Source organism: Penicillium hispanicum (assembly GCF_028827665.1).
Source record: "Penicillium hispanicum strain IBT 35686 chromosome Unknown utg000008l_segment0_segment0, whole genome shotgun sequence".
NCBI lineage: Eukaryota > Fungi > Ascomycota > Eurotiomycetes > Eurotiales > Aspergillaceae > Penicillium > Penicillium hispanicum.
Window position 1 is genome coordinate 1896457 of NW_026623200.1, and position 12615 is coordinate 1909071.

General features: G+C 52.4%; 5 protein-coding genes across 5 annotated transcripts; 4 read left to right on the forward strand and 1 right to left on the reverse strand.

Moving 5' to 3' along the window:
- Nucleotides 1–179: 179 nt before the first annotated feature.
- Nucleotides 180–2357, forward strand: N7459_009553 (putative cell cycle control protein (Cwf19); the record flags this gene model as incomplete). Its single annotated transcript, XM_056948721.1, has 2 exons — nucleotides 180–1472; nucleotides 1536–2357. The coding sequence occupies 2 exons, from the start codon at nucleotides 180–182 to the stop codon at nucleotides 2355–2357; spliced, it is 2115 nt and encodes a 704-aa protein (XP_056795946.1).
- A 766-nt stretch (nucleotides 2358–3123) lies between these two features.
- On the forward strand, nucleotides 3124–4386 carry N7459_009554 (D-mandelate dehydrogenase-like dehydrogenase; the record flags this gene model as incomplete). Its single annotated transcript, XM_056948722.1, has 5 exons — nucleotides 3124–3176; nucleotides 3244–3458; nucleotides 3526–3935; nucleotides 3995–4234; nucleotides 4288–4386. The coding sequence occupies 5 exons, from the start codon at nucleotides 3124–3126 to the stop codon at nucleotides 4384–4386; spliced, it is 1017 nt and encodes a 338-aa protein (XP_056795947.1).
- A 542-nt stretch (nucleotides 4387–4928) lies between these two features.
- N7459_009555 (putative formin binding protein) lies at nucleotides 4929–5865 on the forward strand (the record flags this gene model as incomplete). Its single annotated transcript, XM_056948723.1, has 2 exons — nucleotides 4929–4952; nucleotides 5011–5865. 2 exons carry the CDS (start codon nucleotides 4929–4931, stop codon nucleotides 5863–5865), a joined length of 879 nt encoding a protein of 292 aa, XP_056795948.1.
- Nucleotides 5866–7474: 1609 nt separating this feature from the next.
- N7459_009556 (putative C6 finger domain protein) lies at nucleotides 7475–10036 on the forward strand (the record flags this gene model as incomplete). The annotated part of the gene is made up of 3 exons (XM_056948724.1): nucleotides 7475–8530; nucleotides 8687–9071; nucleotides 9174–10036. The coding sequence occupies 3 exons, from the start codon at nucleotides 7475–7477 to the stop codon at nucleotides 10034–10036; spliced, it is 2304 nt and encodes a 767-aa protein (XP_056795949.1).
- A 502-nt stretch (nucleotides 10037–10538) lies between these two features.
- Nucleotides 10539–12582, reverse strand: N7459_009557 (uncharacterized protein; the record flags this gene model as incomplete). The annotated part of the gene is made up of 4 exons (XM_056948725.1): nucleotides 10539–11705; nucleotides 11756–11846; nucleotides 11907–12354; nucleotides 12414–12582. 4 exons carry the CDS (start codon nucleotides 12580–12582, stop codon nucleotides 10539–10541), a joined length of 1875 nt encoding a protein of 624 aa, XP_056795950.1.
- Nucleotides 12583–12615: the final 33 nt, after the last annotated feature.

Here is a 12615-nt window from a genome sequence, read left to right on the forward strand (position 1 = left end):
TAACTGTGGAGAAGTTGTGAGGCGCAAGTGGTAGGAAGCTCTTTTTTTTCTGCTGAAATTCTTTAGGTCGCGGGGAAGCGAAGATCTGCGACTGGACCGCCCGGACCGCTTAACGTCATTCCACCCGAGCTTTTGGCTTCTTTGCCCTTCAGAGCTGTCGGACTCCCAACCCGCGCACGATGACTCTGGAAGATTTCGAAAAATCGCTGGCGGAGGGCCAAGAACGGCGACGGGAGAAGAGTGATAGAGAGCGACGTCACCGAGATCACGATCGCGACCGCAGCAGAGAGCGCTCGAGGCACCACCGTTCGCACCGTTCTAGCCACCATCATCGACGCCATTCTTCACGGTCTCGCGACCGGGGCAGCGATCGCGAGTCCCGCCACTACGATGATGTCGGCCATCGGCATAAGCGCTCGAGACATTCGACCGACCACGGAGACGATCATGACCAAGCGCAGAAGCGCCGACACAAACACTCCAGCCGAGAGGAGGTTGAATCTTCTGCACCAAAGGTCGTTGTACAGGAGGAGCCCAGTGCTTTAAAACGGGACTCTTGGATGGAAGCACCTTCCGCACTCGACATCGACTACGTCCAGCGACGTGACAAGGCGCGTCCGGAGGATTCTTCGAGACCCAAAATGCTCCAGGCCGACTTTGAACTCAAGATCCATGATAAAGAGCTCAACGACCATCTTCGTGACCTCAAGGAAGGAAAGGTAATGGAGGATATCAATGAAGAGCCAGCGCAGCATGATGTGGACTACACCTTCGGGGATTCGGGTTCCCAATGGAGAATGACCAAGCTCAAGGGTGTATATAGAGAAGCCAAGGAAAGCGGGAAGACCGTCGAGGAGGTTGCCGTTCAACGCTTTGGCGACCTCCGGTCGTTCGATGATGCCCGAGAAGAGGAAACTGAATTGGATCGCCGCACCATGTACGGCGAATCCTATGTGGGCAAAGAGAAACCAAGCGGACAATTGTTCCAGGAAAGGAAACTCCAGAATCATGTCCACAGAGACTCCCACCAGCACATCCGTGATCCGGCTCAAGAGCTCGCCACTTCCGGTCAGGGGCAAAAGATGGATGCAGAGCCTCCTTCAAACACTACGAAACACCTTGATCTGACCGCGTTGAATCGTCTCAAAGCTCAGATGATGAAAGCTAAGCTTAAAGGCTCCCCAGATGCAATTGAGCTCGAGGAGCAATACAATGCGGCAGCTGCAGCCATGTCGAACCGGAAAGAGTCTGATGTCGTCGTGCTTGGCATCCAGCAGAACCGGATGTTGGCTGGTTCAAGGAACGAAGTCAAGCCGATTGATACGAAGCGTGGCCGCGAACGAGGCCAAGTACAAGACAATGAAGACATGACCATCGAAGACATGGTTCGCGAGGAACGCAAGACTCGAGGTCAAATGGGAGGCGAGGGTCAACGATTGGCAGAGCGCATTGGACGCGATGCTAAATTCGAGGTAAGCTTTCCCTCATTCTTCCCCAACCACTCATGGAGTTTTGATTGTCTAACCTCCCACTAGAATGACTTGGAATATATGGACGACAATGCTTCCAAACTCGCTAAGAGAGTGCACCGGTCCGAGATTGACCTCAAAAATGCGACCATCAATGATTTCCGCCGGATGAACAAGATCCTAGATAATTGTCCACTCTGCCACCATGAAGACACCAATACCCCACCGATTGCGCCGGTTGTGTCTCTTGCGACCCGGGTTTATCTCACGCTTCCCACTGAACCCGAAATCAGTGAAGGCGCATCCGCAATCGTGCCCATGCAGCATCGGACCAATCTCATGGAATGTGATGACGACGAGTGGGAGGAGATCCGTAACTTCATGAAGAGTTTGACACGCATGTATCACGACCAAGGCCGGGATGTTATCTTCTACGAAAACGCGGCCCAGTCCCAGCGGAAGCGACATGCCTCCATGGAAGTGGTACCCTTGCCCTACAGTCTAGGAGAGACGTCGCCGGCCTTCTTCAAAGAGGCAATTCTGAGTGCCGAGTCCGAATGGTCGCAACACCGCAAGCTTATCGACACCCTGGCAAAGGCAAAGCAAGGGCTAGGAAAATCAGCATTCCGTCGAACCCTGGTGAAGGAAATGCCATACTTCCATGTCTGGTTTGAGCTTGATGGCGGCTTGGGTCACATTGTCGAAGACGAAAACCGCTGGCCTCGCGGGGATCTGTTTGCGCGAGAAGTCATTGGTGGAATGCTCGACGTCGCTCCCGACGTTATTAAACGCCAGGGTCGCTGGCATCGGGGGACTGACCGAAGAGTAGATGGGTTCAGAAAGCGCTGGAGGAAGTTTGACTGGACTCGAATTCTCGTTGAAGGGTAGAGAATACAAGTCTAATCTCTCTCAATGGATTCTTTCTTCCATGTCTATTATTCTCAGCGTCCTAGCACGAGGTACGGCTCTTGGACGAAACAATTCCACAACTTACTGAACACTGTATAGAAAACAAGTTCAGCCGATAGATGGCAGCTGAACGGAGACATACGAAGCCCATGGCTGACATCTGGTCTCAAGAAATAGAAAACTCTCGCTTCAGGATCGTTCCAGGACCATGTGTATATACAAAACCCCACGTCTGTCCCCATATCTTCCCAGCAATTTAAGTATCTAGAAAATAGCAATGTTCATCAGATAACAAGACCCATCCCGGGTTTCACGCATACTGGCCCGATTTCGGCATCCCACGCGGGGAACTCTCCGAGATAAACGTGGGGCTCTTTCCTTCTCGGCCGATGCTTCGTATCTTCGATGACTCTTATGGCCACCATCTCTTCATCACCGCTACATATTATTTCTTTCGCTCGCCTCAATTTTTCGAATCTAAAGCTCTGCTCTCTCCGCCTCCCTCCACGCGTAGTCACGCTTCCTGGTTCAGTCGGATATCGCCGGCCTACCCCTCGTCCCTCTTATCGGTGAGTCGCAAAGTGCTTTGACGTGAATCGTTACAGTCAACGCATCACGCCATATGAGCTACTATTCGCTTTCCATTCTCATATGTTGCTATCAAAATGGACCCGGGAGTATCGATCTTGGGAAAGAGACAGCTAACATATTCCTACATAGACTTCCGCGGTATCGCTTGCTCAGTATGGGTTCCAATACTGCTCAGCCGAAGATTCTCTTGCTTGGGGACATTGTCCAGTGGGTTGACCTTATCTCGGTTCCGCGTCTCTGTCTACAACATACCTTCTGACCCATTGGATAATAGTGCAACTAAGGCCTGGGATGCCCTAGGTGAACTGGGAGAGCTGGTCACAACCACCGCAACCAACCGCGCGGACTTCATTCAAGAGTGCCGCGATGGAAAATTTGACGGTGTGGTTGGGGCCTACCGCACATTCCCCTCCGTCAGCGTCACTGGTCCGGTGGATGAGGAGATTGTCAATGTGCTACCTACTTCTTTGAAATATCTTGCACACTGCGGTAAGCCCCAATGCCACAGATGACACCTCAAGGAAATCGATTAGTCCCAATATCTGACTCTGAATAGGCGCCGGTTATGATCAGATTGATGTTCATGCATGCAGTGCACGCAACCCTCCAATCCGAGTCTCCAACGTACCCACTGCAGTGGACGATGCCACCGCCGATGTGAACATGTTTCTTATCCTTGGTGCGCTGCGCAACTTCAACACGGGCATGCAAGCCCTGCGTGAGGGTAAATGGCGTGGTCAGCCATCGCCCCCTCTCGGCCATGACCCCCAGGGCAAGGTCTTGGGAATCCTGGGCATGGGTGGGATTGGGCGCAACCTGAAGAAAAAGGCAGAGGCATTTGGCATGAAGGTGATTTATCACAACCGCCGCCAGTTGAGCGATGAGCTATCCGGGGGTGCTCAATATGTGACTTTTGATGAGCTGTTATCGACCAGTGACGTGCTCAGTCTGAATCTCCCCCTGAATGTGAGTTTTCACTACGACCCCAGGCATATCTGGAGTACCCAAAGTCTGACACATCCCAGAAAAATACTCGCCACATTATCAACAAGACCGCGTTCACCAAGATGAAGGACGGCGTTGTCATTGTCAACACTGCTCGTGGTGCTGTCATTGATGAGGCAGCTCTCGTCGAGGCCTTGGACAGCGGCAAAGTGTTCTCTGCCGGCCTTGATGTATTTGAGGAAGAACCCAAGATTCACCCTGGACTCGTGAGCAACCCGAATGTGATGCTGGTACCTCACATGGGTACTTGGACTAAGGAGGTGAGCTACGGAGACGCCAGATTATGCTGAAATCCAAACTAATCAAGCTGCAGACGCAAACCGCCATGGAAGAGTGGGCAATTGAGAATGTCCGTCTTGGTCTTGAAACTGGCAAGCTCAAGAGCCCAGTTGCAGAGCAGGCTAACCTGTAACGGTGGATATTTACGCTGATATCTTATAACTTGCTTTACATAGATTGTTCGCAGATATACCTGTAGACTCGGAGAATTGTACAGTTGAGGTATATATTTTTGCGTCCTCCCGAGGTCCCTAGAGGTCAGTAGGCTCTGTACTGTTTTGAATTGATAGATGTGGTGCACCGATCCAGTCACTATGAGAGGTTCTTTATCGAATACTACCTAGGTACTTTGGTATCTACTAAGTCTTACCACCGAAAGCTTGTACGGTTGCGATCTCCCTGCGTAAGCTTCACTCTCAAAGTGTACGATGATTGCAGCGTATGTAACCTTTAACGCAGAAAAGAACCTGAATAAATTACTTCAACTAATTTGACTGCTCTATTATTGAATTTCTGGACACAAGATGAATTAATGGATGCCATACAGTACGGAACAGCGACGAGGAGTACAAGTAGCCATGCGGTTTCTACATCGGGACTAGACTCATCGCGGAGCTGGAATCTTATCGCAGCCGCACGCTCTGTCGCAACCTTCCCTTGAACAGCATCTCCGCCATGGCTGAATACTGGAAATCAGCAGTGAGTAACCCTTTTCACTATCTTTGACCTTGGTATCTAACATCTCTTTCCCATCAAGCCACGCTTCTGGTGCAAGCAATGCGGGATCTTCATTCGCGACACACCCTTCGAGAAGACCCAACATGAAGCGAGTTCGAAACACCAAGGCAGCCTGAAGCGATTTCTACGCGAGATTCACAAAGACAATGACCGCCAGCAGAGGGAGACGCAACGAGCGAAAAGCGAGGTTGAAAGGCTACGGCAGGCTGTCGGTGGTGGACCGTCCGCTTCCAAGGCAGACGGCAATGCCGCCACACCTCCGAAGCGCACCGCAGTCCCAGCTCCAAAACCGGCCGAGCGACCTGTTAGTGTAGAGGAGCGAAAGAAGCAAATGGCGCAGCTGGCCGAGATGGGTGTTGCAATCCCCCAGGAGTATCGTGCTGATATGGCCCTGGCTGGAGAGTGGCAAACTCTCTCCGAGACCAAGATTGAAACGCCCGATATCGAGGGCGCAGCCAAGTCCGTTGGAATTCGCAAGCGCAAACACGAGGGAGCCGAAGATGACGACGAACACGCTCCTGAGCAATATGTGAGCAAAGGATGGGGATCAAGGATGAAGGTGTACCCTGGCGCGCAGGACGACGATGGGGACCTGAATGCTCTTCTTGCCTCGACCAGGGACTTGAAGAAGACTAAAACTGAGCCTGTTGCGGGGGAAAACGAGGAGCAGAAACTGGAACCCCCTTCTTCGCTAAAGAAAGAAGATGCAGCTTCAGACACTGCCTCCAAAGCTCCCAAAGAAGAGGAGCAACCGCAAGTCAAGACAGAAGAGACCGAAAAGATTTTGGCCCCGCCAGCTGAGGAAAATTCACGAAATGAGGAGGCGCCCGGTGTCGTTTTCAAGAAGCGCAAGCCCAAGACCATGCGGAAATAAGTGTCAAGAAGGACCTCGTCTAAGAAGGGCAGACATGTCCTGTTCATACGAAATATACCTCAGACTTGGGAAGGAATCTTGGCCATCCTGGGATCCTACAGGCTCGACAGCGAACCTGGGAGCATCGCTAAGGGCTCGGCGTTCAGGTTGTGCTATGTCTGCCGCCACGGGGCTACGAACAGACATCTTCCTGGAATCAACGCAGAAAGAGCACTCGAGAGATTCTATTCCAGGCCAGGTATTCTGGCGGGTGGTGTTTGCCAGGATTTCGCCTCCGCTCCCAAAAGTTGCATTCCTAAGTAAACAACCTTGGTGCTGGGAATGATCAATTTCCTATCAAAGCACCACCGGGATACCAGCACTAAGAATCTAGGTGCATTACCCAGTTAAAGTGCCTCTCAAGGATCATGGACAAGTGTTCCTGTATGTCCGCTCCCCATAGATCGATCGGCCTGAACCACACACTAAGGCGTGACCAATCTACCACTCCGCCACGAATGAAAAAGAAAATACATGAAATGCAAATAAGGCCTTCCAAAGTAATCTTTCGTATCGAAGAACTAAATAACAGATTACGGTAATGAATTGCTGTTCTGCGTAGGAAAAAACCACTTGCTGTGGTATAGACTTGCCACCCCAATTTTTTTTCGAAGCGGAGACTTGGGATCGCCGGAAAAGAAAGCTCCTTTAGTTTGCTCCAACTTCGCGCATCTCCTCCTCGCTGCCATCCGAACCCCAGACCCGCATATTTCCCCAACGAATCTTGCTGTTGCTTCGTTCGACTATCTTGAAGTACTTTTACCCGGTGAGTACGCTCTGTTCGGCGCAATCGCGCGTTGTCTAGCCCAGCGAATCCGCCTTGTCCATTCGAATCGCATTGCTCTCCCACTCGCGCTGGAGCCTCGAACGCCCTTTCCCAGTACCTTTACGACCTGTGTGCAACCCCGAGGAGCCTGTGTCCCTTGACTCCTGGCTTGGGTGATATCGAGATCTGGCTGGAAGGGAAGCTGTGAGCGGGGGATGGTCGTTCGGGGCCCTGCCACCAAGAATGCGACGAAGAAGCTATGATCGGCTCACGCGATTATGCGAAGGCACAAGCTGGCCATTCACTGGGATTTCGTGCAGCCATTATCTGCAATTGGCTCTCACTCCCTTCAAGTTGCGTCGCAGGACAGGGTCTTGCTCTCACCAACCGGATTTGCATGCTCCTCGAAGTCCTGAATGAGCGCAGCGTCCAGAAGGGTCAAGGGCCCAAGTATTCTCGCTCAGAGCTCTATGGCTTTGCTCAGACGGGGCTGGGTTACGCCTTGCGGAATACGTTTACACTGGGATTGACAGCGACCTCGTTGTTGCTTATATACCCGAAAATCTGGCTAACACATTGCGATATTCTTAGACCACAGGGAATAAATGATTTATACCACGTCCCAGCCCGTTCGATTTGGTGTGGCGCCTCTGCTCAGCGACAAGCCGTCCGGCCTTTGACTTTGACCTACGGCCTGCTCCCGCCCAGAGCGCGGGATTCGATCAATACTGAAGGCATCCGCCCCATAATCCTGTACCGTTGTTGAGAGAATAGTTGTCGCCTGAACGGTGATACTTCTACGGTATGACGGAGCCGACAGACCCAAAGCCTGCCGAGGCGGCCAATCCGCCGACCGAATCGAATGCGCCAGCGCCAGCACCAACACCGAAGGCGACCACACCTGCCGCGCAGACTGGACAGCCACCTTCCGGTGGAATCCCTTCAGTGGCAGAGCCTAGCCAGGGTATAGTTGCGAGAAGTGGACCTCAGCCGGAAACCACACAGGCCGCAGATACAACGCAGCAGACGAGCACTAGCTTTCAGGACGAAGAGATTAACCAGTCTGAACCGGTGTCAAATGTCAGCGCATCCATCGAATCTTCCCTCCCGGCGCTGGACCCCTCTATTACGGCCATGGATACCTCTAACTCCTTCATGGACGCTGGTATGCCATCCTTCGACTCGACCCTTCCCTCGGTAGGCTCTACTGCCGCCCCAGATCTATCGCTTCCGGCAATCGATACGACATTGCCCTCTCTGGACTCGTCACTGCCGGCGATAGGAACCGATATCCCTACCATGGATGCTCATCACTCCTTCGGTGATGATGATCATTTCGGTGCTCACGACTCTCCCACCGACCCCGGGAATCTGGCAGACCCTGGAAGCCACATGGAGCAACAAAACGGCTCGACACATTACGAACCCAATGGCCACGACCAGTATTGGCAAAGCCCTGCACCTCAGCAGCATGATGGACACCAGTCGTCTCAAGCGTCTTCTCAACACCAATTCCAGGCCCAGCCTCAGCATAACTACCAACAGCAGAGCCCAGACATGTACCACAATCCGGGTGGATTCTCGACAGTGAATACAAACTCTGGCAACAATGGCCAGGGACAGCCTGGACAGATGCCACAAGCACCAATTGGCTCCCCCATGCCTCCAATGGCGTCCATGGGGCAGTACATGACCGGATACCCTTCCAACGTTTCACAGCCGGGTATGAACTCGAATGCGCAGATGCGATACTCGCTCTCCGGAGATCCCAATAAGATGCTTGCGAGCGCAAGACACAAGAAAGAAGTCAAGCGCCGCACAAAAACCGGGTGTTTGACCTGCCGTAAGCGCAGAATCAAGGTACGTGGTTGCGCCGAGTTTTGACGCGCTCGCGGGGCGCCCTCGCTTGTGCCCGCAGACCCCGCCATCGTCTATTTTGTCTCCCGCTGAACCCACGACTTACCTATTTTTGCCCTACACGAATTCTCTGCTGGGAAATGCACTAACTTTGCACAGTGCGACGAAGGGCATCCGGTCTGCAGGAATTGCGTCAAAAGCAAGCGCGAGTGTCTAGGATACGACCCGGTGTTTCGGCCTCAAGCATCCACCCCTTCGGCCATCCAGCCCGCTCCCAACCCTCCCCCGTCGCTGGTTGTTAATCCCCAAGGCCCTCCTATTTCATCGGCACCTTCGTATCCCTCTGCGCCTCCAGGGTATATGCCCGCGTCTTCTCAACCCTTTGCACCGTCTCTCCACTCCGAATCACCCAGCACCTCGACCGAACAACTCGATCACGGAGCTTCTCTTGAATCTTCTCTGGGACCTCAACACGCACCAAATCCTACCACCATGCAAGCCTCTAATGATCCAAGGCCGCAGAGCTCTGAACCTGCATACAAAGGTGCGAATTTCCCTTTGCGATCATTCCAGCTCCCTTTTCGTCTTGCCATTCTCGCATTCCAAGTCCATTTATTCATGGTAGCTGACAATTGAGTCGCAACAGCGAAAAATCTTTATGTCAATGACTTGATCGCTTTGAGAGGCATTGCTCCGCCGCCTCCCAATCCCATTGGGACTCTCCCGCCCGGCCGCCTCGAAGAAATCCAAGCTGTGTTTCTGGCCACATATGCCCCGGCGATTGACAAGCTCCTGGAGGTTAGATGGTATTCGGAGAAGGCACTTCCCGTCCTCATGGCGGATGCACAGCTCATGGCAGACTACTCGGCATTGATCAATGCATTTAACGAATGGAATCTGGGTGATGGCAACACACTTGCGCGCCTGGAAAGTTTTGAGGCTTCTGTCATCTGGAGGAGTATGGTGCTGTGCCGCCAAGTTCCGAGTGCAGAGAACGGCCAGTACGGCCAGGATTGGAATTTGCTGGCTGCTTCAACTCGTCTCAATGCCATTGAAGCCCTTTTAAGCTGGAACTACTTGGATCAGAACGCATTATCACGACCATTAGGAATGGATGCGGCCAACCCGCCCAACCCCCCGGATCAGTTCATGCAAAGACAGCTGGACTTCTGGAGCGAGCTCGGCGAGTTTCTCACACTCCACGATAACGAAGCCAGCTCTGCCAAGCAGATTGACGACACGCTTGGGCGCTGCCGCCAACTACTGGACACATACGAAAATCGCGATATTATTTACTCTATCGCCATTGCACGACACCTAGGTCAGCGATGGGCTGACTTCCCCAATAACGCGCCCAAGATAGGCTACGCCAACGAAAAAGAAGCGGGCACCAAACTATTTGTCGCGCAGAAGTTTATCGAAGAAGAAGCCGATGGAAAAGGCACGACACAGATCTACAAGCGAATTTGCTGCATGGCTGTTCGCTCTTGGTGGGTCGCACGCGAGTAATCGGATTGTCTTTTTCTATCGGCTGCGACCGTTCATGTCCAGACGGCCTTATGTACAGCGTGAGGTCTGCGATTCCACAGGTCTCTCGCATGTTGACGCTTCAGACAACAAAAGCATCATGGTTCCGGCGTTTTTACGGTCTGTTTCGACCGCTGACTTCTTTCTATCTTTGTTTTTTTTGGGGGTATGGGGGAACGAGCAGCGATCAAAGCAAGGCGGCGTTTCTGGCCTTTTCTTTCCCCCAACGAGTTCTCTTGTCTTATGTGCATATGTCACTTTTCATTCGTGCGGGAGTTCCATACCCAGTGACGCCCGACAATTAACGTCGTTGGGTGCTTCACCTCGATCAGTTGATACTTCAAAAGACCATTCTAGATACATCATTCTTCTTCCGTGTCTCGTATGTACTCATCAACATAACTCAGTATCAGGGCCTTGGGGTAGTTAAACCAGACGAAATCGGGCGGACGTCGCGCAGATTTGCATCACGCGAGATCTCGGTTTATACTTCAACTCGAATTCTCACCTCGCCCGTCTCCCCCTGGAATAGGAATCCAATATCCCGGGTTGAGTCCACAAGTTCAATTTCTCTCCGCACGAACCGGCTCGTATCTGCCACAGACGACGTAGGATTCACCTCCTGAATCTCGTCCTCGCTGTCCTCGGCCCAGTCTTCTGCATCATCGCCAACGGTCTCTTTTTCCACAGGATCAAATTCATTCGTCTCCCAGATTAACTTGAACCCGAACGGCGGAAGGTCAAACAGGCGGGAGACGAGGGCTTTGACCTGGTACGAGTTGAAGGAAGTAGGTATCTCTTTCGCACGGACTTGAGCATTTGACCCATCTCCCTCTCCAACTTGCCCTCCACGGAGATGGTCCGTAGTTGGTACCGAGGATGGAGATGGTGTTTTAGCATAATGGAAGGCCATCCTGACGAGCCGGGCCGCTACAGATCGTGGATGAATCACTCTCTTGCCGGACCCATCACCAACCTCGGCTCTTGTGACCCTTGGTTCGCCGTAGAGGTCACATAGCTCACTGTAGCGTGGGTGCGTAGCCAGGATATGCGGCTCTTTTTCTTCAGACGTGGCGGATAGCTCCTTGCCTATTAGGGATAGGTAGTACATTTCTGCATTGGAACGGTCCTGCGGCGAGATGGTACTGTAATTCAGAGTGCGGAGGGTTGATGGGAAGCGGGAGAGTGTGAGCATGAAGGCTTCGTCAACGGTCATGGGTTTGGAGGCACTCATTGTGCCAGTAGCGGCGGCAATGGAGGGTGGGAGTGGCGGTTGGTCATAGAGCGGATTTCCGGAAATGCGAAGAGTTGTTAGACCGGGGAACAGGATTGGAAGGTCATTGAGGAATTTCCATGATGAAATGTTGTTGCGCGAGAGGTCAAGAGAGTGGAGGGTTGATGAGAAGCGGAAGTCTGGGATGGTGTTGCTGGAGTCATTGGTGATAGTGCCAATGTTGTTCCCACGCAGAGAGAGATGTTCCAAATGTGGTAGGGCTGCTAGATGGTGTAGAGCCGTTATCGAGGTGATATCATTAATCTCTAGCATCAGCTTTCTAATGGAGCGAGGAAGTGGCCGTGAGATGGCCGCAAGCTGATTTGCAGACGCTGTGAGCGTAGTTAGTGCGGGAAATCGAGATGCCACTTCTGCGATCTGTTACGGGAATTAATACAGATGTCTTCATGATTTCGTCAGCCACATACTTCGTCCCATGTCAGAAGGGTCTCCTCCAATTGAAGTTCAGTGATATTCTCGAACTTCAAGCCTGGTTCCAAGGGTAAGAAGCGGTTTCCACTGTCCTGCCAAGTCAGCCACCATTAATTCTAGGCCGTGCGAGAAAATTAAACAACTTACTTTAACTTCAATCGCCTGAGGTGCTTGAGCTGATTGCAAATCTTCCATACATCACGCCATCGATTCAACAGACTGCGACTTAGATCCAACTCTATGATCTTCGGGCAAGTAGCCGTGATCTGCGGCGCAGCCTCGTCAACCCGGTCTTCCGTCTGATCATAAGAAGAAAGCACGCCAGAAATGCGCAGTCCGTCCAGAAGAACAATCCGCAGCTCTTGCAGCTCTGCTAGCTGCTTGCGGATTTTGTCGAAGCCGACCTCTTCAACCACCTTTCCGCTGATTTCGATGGCCTTCTGGGCTGGAACCCCATCCGGTGAGGTATTTTGCACAAGCCTCTGTTCAGATTCAGAGGCATATTTCTCATGCAGGGCTTCCAAAAAGCTCCGGGGCGGTTCTGATGGCCTAGATGGGCGTACAAAAGACCCCGCCGTGGGGTGGATGCTCTTGCCTGGCATCAGTGTGAGTATCACGTTGGATTAGAGAGAAAACGAGTAGAAATATACATACATGTGAAGTATCTCACTCCCTTGTGCTCGCCTGCATGCTTTCCTCTGGTCGAGTCGTCCCATTCGACGCCCAGCCAGTCACCGGTGGTGCCTTCGACGGTGCCCACATACCGGATGGTGCATAGCTGGCCGTCAAAAGACCGGCGCTGGCCGATAGTGGCAGCACCCATTGATAAGTGAAGTAGACCGCCAAAAGTCAGACC